Source organism: Anguilla anguilla, chromosome 4 (assembly GCF_013347855.1).
Source record: "Anguilla anguilla isolate fAngAng1 chromosome 4, fAngAng1.pri, whole genome shotgun sequence".
Classification (NCBI taxonomy): Eukaryota; Metazoa; Chordata; class Actinopteri; order Anguilliformes; family Anguillidae; genus Anguilla; species Anguilla anguilla.
The window spans coordinates 16,530,879-16,542,946 of NC_049204.1; the positions used below are offsets into that span (position 1 = coordinate 16,530,879).

A 12,068-nucleotide genomic window follows, 5' to 3' on the forward strand; every position below is an offset into this window, starting at 1 on the left:
CCAAACCCCCCAAAAACCTTGCCAATGCTTTTATGGAAGGGGAGTGAGAGAGAAAACCCCATTCAGGCATAGGGGACTTAATTGCCACAGCCGTTGCACACGCCTGGCAATCCCCAGCAGGCTCAGCCAACCGAACGGCGCTCGCCACATGCGCCTGGATCCATATTCCGGCTTTGTGTTCAGAAATGCGTCAGGAATTCCTGAGTTTAAGCGGGGCTCGCCGTCTCCTCCTCTGGGCGCGATCCAGTACGATTGCATTTTGTCTTTGAAACGCCTTGCTGTGTTCCTCAGAACACACAATAACTCTGATCGCCACGTGCACGCCAACCCATCTCGGAAAACCCACACGCAGGCCCACAGCTACACAGGAAGATGAATAAAAATATGCGTTGGGCCGACTGCCGTGGTGTGGCATAACTGGATGGATTATTCATGTGCGTGTTTGAAGTTTGTTTTACTTGAAAGGCTTTCTTCCCCTTAAAATCTGTACAAAGTGAATTGAATTGAAATCTGAAAAAAGGAATAAGCTTGTAAAATAATTTTATGTAAATAATAACAGCAGTAATCCAAATTATTTTTCTTGAGAGAAGGCAATTGGAGATAAGGCCTTATCAGAGTCTAAGTGGCTGATTGTGTTTGTTTTACAGTGAATGTGGACTGTGAATTATAATGAACAAATAACTTTATGCATATGGTAATGTGGGGACAAAGATGTTTTTTTTTTAATTAAACTTAGCATAAAATGTTTAAACAAATGTTTTGTGGTACTTTCAGTCATGCTAAATTGGTACAGTCCAACCCTTGTGCATGGTGACCAAAGTTTTACTGGGTAAAACTGACATGAATTGTAAAATAAAACCTAACACAGGGTACTGTGAAACTAAACAGAGCTGGAAATGACATGTGAAAATAGTGTCGAAATGAAAACTAATGGAAAAGGCAAAACTATAACCATGCTCTGAAGGCTTTGTCGGCCTAACAGTATTGGCATCTGCTCTCTCATCCTACCCTGCCGTGTCTTTCAAAAGTGCACACAAATCTCAGGACCAGCTCCTGCTACAGTGAGCCATGCTACGGCTTGAACAACAACACGCCACTGAGTTTATAAGAGCCAGCACCCCAGAGCCACGTTAACCAATATTGATGTAAGACTTAATGAGATACATATGACTTGAAAGCTGTCAGCTGAGTGGAGGATTGAGGCCTAGGCTGTTTAGGCCTCCAGCTAGGGGGGGCTTATGTACTCCATTGATTAGAGCTGGAAGTTAAGTCTTCCGCTCATTACGGGCAGGGCTGCGCTGGGGCAGGAGCTTTCATTCGTTCTGCAGTTACCTCAGCCTGGTCTGGCTCTCAGGCTGGTGCTGATATGATGACATCACGCTGATTGGGAAAAGTTTGCAATCGGAAGCTTCAAGTAGGCAAACCAAATCTATGCGAATGTATTCGTTTGGAATAATTACTGTTGAAGAAAAACAACACAGCTGGATCTTGTTAGAGACATCCTGCCTGGTTGCCGTATTGTCTGCTGAATCCAAACATTGGAAGGCCAAATTTTTATTGATCTTTTTACCGAGAAATTCAGTCAGTATTTCACCCACCCAAAACTCTCACTCTCTTTCTTTATTTTTCTCTCCCTTTTATTCTCTCTCACATATACACACACACATACGCACATGCACACGCACAAACACACACACGCACACACACACTCACTCACTACCAGCACATTCACTTTCTCTCTCACACACACAAACATTCACTCACCACTCACTACCAGCACATTCACTCTTTCACACACACAAACATTCACTCACCACTCACTACCAGCACATTCACACTCTCTCTCTCACACACACACACACACAAACGCACACACACACTCTTTCTCTCTTTCTTTCCCTTGCTCACATTGGCTCTCCTGCTCTCCCTCTTTGATCTCAGTGAAAGGGGCGGTTTGAAGGAGCGCTGTTTCCGCTCTCAGGAGACTCTCTGGACTTCCACGGCTCCGCAGCAGAGCTGCCAGGGCTGCAGTGGCACACAGGAAAGCGCCGATACCCTGACCCCACGTTCACCGAGTGCACCCCCCCCCCCTCACCCCCCAAACCCAGCAGGCCCCACTCAGTCTTCACCAGCTCTGCAAGAGATCACTCCGCTGCACAGCGTCATCTCCAGGGGCCGCGGCTCGACTCCCGGTCGCAGAGCGCCCACAAACCCCAGCGTTCCTGTTCCGCGGCCTCAGCCCCCCTCCCCCCATCCCCCTGCTCCTGCTCTTTGGTTTTCGTTTTTCCCCAAGGCTTGTAGGGCCAAGACTGCAGGGTTTTCAGGAAGTCCTTTTCGTGGGATTGAATTTGTAACTGAGTTTTAAAATGGAATACGGATGCACGGCGTTGTTCGTAAATTATATTTCTGTTCCTGCAGCTTGGGGAGAAAAAGCTTTTGGAATTTGTTCTCTACAATGCCTCCCTCTGACTGAAACGCTCCGTTTTTATGCAAGAGCATTTCTCTTCTCCCTTCCAGGTTTGGCTCAGAGTGGTAGCTTTACTTTGGCAAGCTAGCTCTGAGATTACTCAGTTTTCATGTAATGCATAAAGACAACCTGCTTGTTTGTTCACTATAATTTAATACCGAAAGAAATGCCATTTAATTTTCATCTAATTTGCTCGAAGAAGTGACTTAGGACTTTCCCCATCGTTGACCTCTTTCCAGAGACCAGATAAAACATCTTTGCCTATCAGAAAGCGATCAGTAAAAAAAAAGAAAACACCCACGACAAAGGTTTCAGGAAACACAAAACGAGCGACGTCTTCAAGGAGCTGAGAAACTCTCAGCGCTGAATCTGGAGCGTGAGGGCCTTGCGAGCAGAAAATGGTTTCCATATGGCAAACGCACGGTGCTCAATCTTTCCTCGGATCCAGATCTCAGGATATAGACGTTGAGGAGTAATACGAATTATAAAGCAGGGGTGGGTGAAGGGTTGGCTGTTGGAGTAAAAGCTATTTCCCTGCATACCATGACCCTGGTAAGCCAGGAGACACGGAGCTCCCTGGGGTGGGACTTTGATGTAAATCTTAAATCAGGTGTAACTAAGACGGCACCTTGCCGGCTCCGTATCTCCCCGTCAAATTCCTCCCCGTCAGAATCCGGCCCATCACGTTGATTAATGCATGCCAGCAGATGCGAAGACGATCAAGGCGTCAGAAGAAAAAAAAACTTACAAAAAAAAGAATCTACCCAGAACAATTCCTCCTCTTCCACCCCTTCCACGCCCCTCCCCCCCTCCTCCCCTCCCCTCTTAACTCCGCCCTTGCTGCCCAAACCCCCCCCCCCCCCCCCCCCCCCAGGCGATCTCTTCTCTCCCTCTGGCTGCCGGCAGTGCCTGACTCCTATATGCTAAATTAATTGGAAAAACAAGGGGACAAAAGCCATTTAGCAGGGGTCAGCGTGTAGTGTCACGGCCGACACATGACAGGGTCGATCATCATCAAGGCAGTCGAAACGGCATTCGCAGACGTTGGAGGAGATTTGCGTGACGTGCATGATTTCATTTTCTTATCTGCTTTGGGGGGGGTCCCAACTTTTGCCGCTGTTTTGTGATAAAAAGGCATTTTGAGACACTGCGTTGGGTCCGCGAGATGATTGTTTGACTGGGGTTTCATAAGATCAATGCGGTGAAAATATAGGCCAGTTTCTTTCAGCTTCTCCAAACATGTCTGAGGGAAGTCAAATGGATTCTAATGGTGTGCTTGTGCTGGTGTGCGTTTGTGCGTGCGTGTGTGTGTGCGTGTGCGTGTGTGTGTGGATGTCTGTGTGTGTGCGTGCGTGCACTGGTGTGTATGTATGCTTGTGGGTATCTGTGTCTTTGAATTTGTGCCTGTGCATATGTGCGAGCATGTGTGTGCATGTGTGTGTACTTATGTTGGTGGATATCTGTGTTTTTGTGTGTATGTGCATGTGTGTGTGTGTGCATGTGCGTACGTGTGTGTGTTGTAGTCACAGCTGCGTGTGTGAGTTATGCTCCTGTGGAGCGCAGGTATTCGGAGCACAGCGTAAATGGCGCATGTCATGAGGGCCCTGTTGCATGGGTTCTCTTTAGAAGTAGCAGCCTTATCTCCTACCTGCAGGCCCATGCCCCACTATTGCCCCACAACACCACTACTCTACCAGTATGCCTCTGCCGGATTGTCCCACGTAGAAGAAATGAGCCAAGTCCATGACCCTGACAGATGAGGAAACACTCACGCCGCACTGCGTGGGAAAATGGCTTCCAGTGCTAGCATGAGCAGCCTCAGGGCCAGGCCGCAGAGCCTGGAGTCACAGTGCGCCTACATTTTAAAAATTCACTGCGGTAATTAACTAAAGAGTACACGGTATACAAGTAGTTTCATCCCGAATCAACAGTGACACCAGCTCTTCAGTGCGCACACTGTTCAGGGAGAAGATGGGTGAAATTAAGAAACAATGGTAAATCTACGTTCTTACACAACTGTGTGTACAGTCTGTGTACCGGGCACTGAAGCACCCATGGCCACCTCCAAGGACTGGCCGTTCAGCTGTTATGAAGCCTTGCTTTTATTTGCAGTACTGCTGCTACATCACGCATCTCACTATAGCTACAACTTTTGTCCATTTTGATTATATTGACCTGGCAGATGAGTATTTCAACCAACAAAGAAGTAACTGTAAACAAGGAAGTGGATAGAATTGTTGTTTTGGTAACCATAAACAATGTCTCATCTTACCACTTTAATGTGAACATGTCAGTTTTAGAATGCTGCAAACAATGAGATTTGCGAAGAGTCGTCAGTTGCAGCTCGTCATGAATCTTTGGTCTGAACTAACCTTTAAATCGCGTGGAATATTAAGCGGTTTTCAGTGAAAAAGAATACTGAATTTAAAACATAATTTGTTCAGCCATCCACCGCAGTCAGCACCTTAACCAGACAAGCAACCATTCAGGCAATCAACAGAGCCAACAATCTCCTGGATTTAGCTATTATGATATAAAGTGACATTTCATGGACAAAATAACAATTGGGAGCTACAGATTACTCTCTTGAAAACATATAATTCTGTGCTACAGTAAAGTGAATTTTTCATTTTGAACCACATTTGCATCGCGGTAAAGTAAATACTGTTGGCCGATGGGTTGGTGATTACTGGGTGTTGCTTACAGAAATAGCTAAATACCGAAAAAAATATTGAGCAGTGAAAAATCTATTTGGGCGGGTGTGTTCGTGTACGTGTATGCGCACGTGTGCATCCGTGCACATGCATGTGCTTGGCGTGTGTGCATGTGCGCACATGACCGTACATGTGTGTACACTCTTGCTGTCTGTCCTTGGCTCTGTATAACAGGTCCCAGACCGGGGCTCTTTAATTGCAGGCCTGTGATGTGGAAGTGAGAGGCCAGCTGGAGCTCTGGGGATGTGTTGGGGTGTAATTGGGCTGTTCCGGTCCCAGTCCGTCGCCAAGGTCACGTCAAGCCAAACTCCAAAGCGAACTTTCCCTTCCCAGCGCCCTTCTCTCTCGAGTGCTTTTGCCTTGGCTCCGTCCAGGCGGGGTCACATCGATCGGCTCAGCCAAACGTCTAATAAGCTTTAATCGCGGAACATATCTTTTATGTGTTTTGACACTTGGGATTCATGGTTTCCTGATGGGATTGCTTCTTGTCTTCAAGACCATCATTATATAGAGATTTTGTAACCTCTTTAGGCAATTAAAACAGGAAATGGATGTTTTTTTTCTCAGGCTGGCATGGTTTTATGTGGTGATTTTTTGGGTTCCGTAACAAATTGTGAATTGCTGTGGAAATGTGTGGTATGACTGTTGACTTTGGGTTTCAGTGGCGTAAAATTCCAAATGTGACACAGCTTGTGTTTCTCAGCAATAAAAGCCATTTTTCAGGGGTAATATCTATATGATTTTTCAGTTTGAAAAACCATTACTCTCTGGATTGCCTGGCTCACTCGAGCAGCTGAATACATGTATCGTACAGCTGGGAATTATGGGTAGTCGTACGAAAAGCACAGTTCTACTCATGTCCAAGTAAGACTTACCCGTGGAAGCAGACTTTGATATATGAAAAAGAAGTGATCAATGGAAATATAGGTCTCTATGGGAGTCTTTTTTGAGCCACATAGATGGCAGGAGAGAAATTGTGACATGATTAATCTCTGAATCCTACTAGGCTTCTGAAAGCCTTGAACTAGAAGAGAAGCAAAAGTCTGTTTCCATGCAGCGGTGAACACGTCCCTTGCGCTTTGCACGTTATGTTTCCACACCACAGCTACGCTGGGGCGGGATTTCCTAGGAGCCCAATAGCCTGGAGCTTGAATATGTTCAGTAAATACAAATGCAACAATTATTATTCAGTTATCAATATATCTTAGAGGCAATTTTGTCTCATTGTCACAAATTGTAGATTCATTGTCCATGGTGATGGAGTTGTGTTTGTAACTTGTAGTAGCTTGCCCAGGCATCATGGAACTTCATTTGAAGTGTTATTTATAACACAATATTAACAACCCATAACCAAGTTATGCATGATGTCTGTGGATGACCCTTTCACCCGTTTTTTGTTCTGTTTGTCCTTCCAGACCCCCGTCGCTGGCCGGCAGCCCGGCATTTTCGGACATCTCCCTCATCCGAATCTCGCCCCACCGGAACCCGTCGGTGGGGGCGGAGTCCCCGTTCAACCCGCCGCACCCTTACATCAACCCCTACATGGACTACATCCGCTCCCTCCACAGCAGCCCCTCCCTCTCCATGATCTCCGCTGCCCGGGGCCTCAGCCCCGCCGACGGTGAGCCCTGCGACGTCCCGCACACGCCCAGTCCCCTACAGGGACCCGAAACCCTGGTCCTGGAGAGTCGCAGGTCCTACTGATCCCCGTTGCCATTTAACGCTTTGAATTGCTCCACTAAAGCAGTTGGTTACATAACCTGTTTGGTTACACAGCCTGAATTGGTTGCTGAATCTTTAGGTGAAAACCTTGATCTCCAGGACCGTGGTTGCAGACCCCTGATTTACGTTCTAATTGACTCATTATTCATAATTGCCCTTTCTAGTTTGGTTAAATGTCTAATCTGATTGAATTGGCAACCTAGTTTGGTTAATCATCTGTTCTGATTCAACTGGTGATTTTTCCTTGGGTAATTGTCTATCGTGTCTTAATTGGCGATTCTATTTTGGTTAATTGCTGGTTCTGATTCATTTCCAAACTATCATTCCTTCTTCCAAAGACTTAATCACTATTTGCACTAATACAAGAAAAGCAGCTCCCTTCTGTGGTCAGAGGACACAGCCGTTCAGTTACACGCATGTCCCTTGGGTCGATCTTGGACAGAGATATGTGTGTGTATATTCAAGGTTTGTCTGTTCCCATACTTCTTCAACGCTTTTTGAGGAGCATCAGTGAGACACAGCAGTGAAACTTCAGCCCAGTGGTCTCAGGTGCTCTTAGATTCATGTGGGGGGGGTGCGAAGGGGTCTGCTGACATAGGTGCAATGTGGGAAATCAGTTAAAGGCTCTGTTGTTTAAAGACTCGCGGTCGCACAGCCCTTCTCATGGATTGGGGTGTAATTGAAGGTGGGAGCTCAATTACAGAAGGACCCCAGTTTCACATGGGACTGCTCCCCTGACCTCTCAGTGAGTACTCAGCCATGGCTCAGTGGCCTGCACCAGAGAGCTGTGACAACTGAAAATAGACCATTCAGCACCTAATGGATATCACTATAATGGTCAGGGCATAGTGCTTGAATCATGGGTGCTACGTAGCTGAATATAGTGCAGCAATATGTGCAGTATAGCAGGACGTTCGCCTAATGCACAGGTTTTCACTGCAGTGATGCGCCCCATAGTCTGGAATCTTACCCGTGTCAAGAATGGCAGGTTTTCCCATTGGGTGATGTGTGATTGGTCATAACTTCACCCAGGGAGGGAGGGTTTCAGAGAGCATTTCCTTCCAGCTGTTCACAGTTTCGTACCAACTGTACAAAATATGCATAGGGAAAGCCCATGTCCACCAAATTCCCTTAGAAAGACCCCCATACAGACACTCGTCTACACGATACACTGAATAGGACCACTCAAAGGACTCCTGAGATTTCTTTAGTGATTCGACATTCTTCATTTCTGTTCCAGATTCTCCCTGTCCTATATGGCAGAGCTTTTCATGTAATAGGCAAATTCCAAACTGCTGATTGTGTTTGAGGGAAAAGAGATAGTCGTTTTTAGCGGTTAACCTTTTTTTGTGTTCATGTAAATGAACATGTTTATAGCAAGTGAGCGGACCGGGTTGCCAATGCACACTGCGGATGCTTGAGCGATAGCGAGCTAATCCAAACCGCTCAGCTCGAGCACTCAGGAAGCATTTCGAGTGCGTCTGGAGGGATCTTGGGCCTCGTCCGCGGTCGCGGAACGGCCATGAACTAATAGCGCTCTTTGTCTCCCCTCTGCTCCTGCATTATGTCTGAGGCTAGAGTAGGCCCTCGCCATTGTTCTCAAGTGCGTTTTTGAGTCAGGAAAGTAAGAGAAAGAGAGAACAGGGGGGGTGGGGGTCAGGGGTAAGGGGGTTTAAGTAGGGGCTGGCCCTGTGGAAGAATGCAGGCTGTCCTCCCCCCCCAGCCCCCGCCCCACCCTCTTTGTAAAACCTGATCTAATTAGACAACCCGCTCCCACACAGAAAGCCCCCTATTCATGCCCGATTTACCTCTCTCCCACCCCCATCCCCCCTTACCCCCCTACCTGCGCCCCGCTCCCCTGCACAAAAAGGCAGGAAAGGAGCCGGATGGCTGCGACTCTCCCAGCTCCACTCATCCTTCAAAGGGGCCGAGTCTGCACAGGCATGGCGAGACGAGCCATGCTAGAACTTATGTGGGGGATGGGGGTGGGAGGTGGGGGGGGGGGGGGAGAGAATGTATGAATAAGGAAAGGTAAGGTAAACATGTCCAGATAGATAGATGAGGAAGAGAAGAGGGAATGCCACTGTTGGGATGGATCATAGTCATCCCCCATTTCCTGTCTGGACTCGGTTGCTGAGGGGGACTCTGGAATGATACAGGATTATTGTGCTCCTCTGTGTTTATTTGTCCTGCTGCCATCACAGACATTATGTATCTGTTGGTGACAGACTCATTTACGCTGTCGCTCTCAACCACCCTGGTCTACATAACATAGTGTTAGGCCTGGTCCATAAAGGACCCTCAGTCAGCCCCTAGGCCTGCAGCGTGCTAGCGTTAGCTGTGAGCAGCTTTAAAGGTTGTTTTCACACAGTAATGTTCTCAAACAGCCGTTCTGCAGACAAACGTTCCAGCTCTCCTGCTCTGCAAAAGGAAAATGGGTGTAAAAGCCAAAAGCACATTAAATGGTTGGCTATGAAAGTTTCAGAGCTCTCATTTGTTGTCAGTTTGTATAAACAGTGAGTCGAACACCAACACATGGTTGTGTGCAAGTGCTGGTCATGGCCAGTGTGCAGCATATGCATATAATGGCACAGAATGCTGTGTCATGTATGGTTTAGTTGAAATAGGACAAATGCCAACATAGCATTTAATTTATTAATGTATAGAAATTTTGTAAGGCAACAATTTTGTTAGAAATTGAGTGTAATTCAGTGGTTGCAGTGTTGTCGTGATTTTATTTTGTTTGATTGATCTCAGTTGTAAATGTTTAATCAAAACCTTGAAAATGGCATTTAACATAACTGAGTTAAAGACTCCTTAATTTGGTTTTAGCTCAATTATTGAAATTGGCAATAATATAATGGTTTAAAATATATCCATTCACATTACATTGATAACCGAAGGTTATGTATTATTCTGTAAAATAAAAAATGAAAACTAAGTGTAATTTGAAGCATAAGCTGATCACTTACTACCATTGATTGGATGGATTGTGGAACAATATAAAAAAAATGTTTTTTAATTACTATTTGTATTCATGCACAGCACATCATTATAATTATATTTAATTGCCATGCATGTGAACCATTCTGTAAATATAGAAGAAGTTTACAATTTAGGGCCAATGAAGGAGTAATTTTGGTGGGACTCGGTGTCTGAGTAACTAAGCACTGTGGTTTGTCCTCGCTCACAGTTCACTTTCAGGTGTAAGATGTAGAGCGGTGCAGGTAGCTACCCCTCATCTCTGTGTAATGGAAAATTAAAACAGACACAGCAGAGTTTCACCCGCAGTCCTCAAACCGCTTCAGTCATGTTAGCTGTCGTCCACAGATGCGCGTCCCTGTGGCTGTCGCGAAAAACAAATGGAAACAAATGAATAAAATACAAAGAAGGCTTGATTTGAGATGACAGCGCGGTGCCAGACGCGCGCTCGATGAAAGGAGGAGTAACGGCGCGCGGCGTGACGTGACGTTACAGAGAATCGCTCGGAGTACCCTCCCCCCTGCCCCCCGCCATCCCCGCTCTGTCTCTCTCTCTCTCTCTCTCTCTCTCTCTCTCTCTCTCTCTCTCTCTCTCTTTCTCCCTGTCTCTCTCTTTCTTTCTCTCTCACTCACTCTCGCCTTCTCTTTTGAATCCAAACACACTTCATCAGCATTTTCATCCCACTGTTTTGCTGATAGAACACCCCGTGGGTCTGAAAACACGCAGAGTCGCCGGGCGTAAGGCTTATTTCCTGCCCCCCCCCCCCCCCCCCCCCACTGAAGTTCCATAGAGATGGCCCCAATCTGTGTGCCGGTGCCAGGGATCTTTTGATTTAGAATTCCGCAAAGCCCCATCTGTGTGCGAGCGGAGAATGAGACACATCACGGTTCAATCCAGAGCCACACTTAAGGCGGAAAAAGGAAGACAATTAAGAAATCCTCCCCCCCCCAAAGACATAATACCCAAAACGAATTAATTTGGAATTTCTCCTTATATTGGCAGAACCAATCAGAGACGCATATTGCGTGCATACAGACCGGTCTTTAGAGCGGGGCTTTCATCCCTCTTTCAGTTATTTATTTTTGCTTCTTTATTTTTTTTAAAAACTGGAATTAGCCGTAACACTTTATGGGGCTAAACTGATTTCCCATTTGCATCCAGAATCACAGTATCAGTCTTTTTTCCGCTCCCTCCATTTTTTTTTTTTTTTTTTTTGCCTTTTCTTGGTGACAATATTTGCATACCGATGCACGATGCCAGATGTTTATTTTTAGGATGTAGTTCAAGGACTTAGCTCTCTATTACTAAGGAAGGGGGAGAAAAAAGGCAGAGATGGAGAGAGAGGGAGAGGGGGAAAAACATGATACTGTTTCTTTATGCATGCAGATCTGGGCAGGTTTGAGCTTTGTTTTATTTGGATTTAAGTAGTGGAAGGAAGAGCAGGTTGAATATCTGTCTCCAGCAGCTCTGCGTCTCATGATAACACCGGCAGCCTCTCTGGCTGCAAGAACCACAGAGGCACGCGTGTACACACACACACACACACACACGCACACACATACACACACACAAATGCACAAGCGCGCGCAGTTACACACACACACACACACATATACACACACATGCGCGCAGTTACACACACACACACATATACACACACACATACATGCACGCACATACACACAGGCACACCAGAATGAGAAAAGTAAAAAGAAAGGAAAGGAGAAAACAAGATAAACAAACAGAAAAGAGAAAACAGAATGGTGAAAATCCAAATCTTTTGAGGACCACAAAAAATGGAATTGAGCTATGATGCTGGGATATGTTCGTGTTTTTTTAAAAGCCATTTTGTATCACTGTGTAGTGATTTTAACACTATCTGGAAGGTCACAAGGTCACAAAACTTCAATTTCTCACTTGTTTTACTATGTACAGTACTAACAGCCTAGTACAATAAAGAGATGGTACTGAACATGAAAATTTGTTTTAATTTCATTACATACATTTAGCGTTTTTTCTTATACAGAGTGACAAAAAGTTCATGAATGTTCTCAGATAGGTTACTGCGAGCAGCAGCACTACAGCAATGTTTCATCATACCTCAGTAGGATTTAAACTTATATTTGATAAACTAAAGGTCAGTTTGCATTCTCAGTTCTGGAACACCAATCCTCCACAGGCCC

At 45.8% G+C, this 12,068-nt stretch overlaps 1 protein-coding gene across 3 annotated transcripts in view; it reads left to right on the forward strand.

Annotated features, from left to right (window-relative positions):
* gli3 (GLI family zinc finger 3) overlaps nt 1-12,068 on the forward strand; it is a 132,038-nt gene that overhangs the window by 85,993 nt on the left and 33,977 nt on the right. For all 3 annotated transcript variants that reach the window (XM_035416009.1, XM_035416010.1, XM_035416011.1), the window contains one exon: nt 6,597-6,802. In XM_035416009.1, coding sequence (XP_035271900.1) covers nt 6,597-6,802 — 206 coding nt within the window. The remainder of the gene's footprint in view (nt 1-6,596; nt 6,803-12,068) is intronic.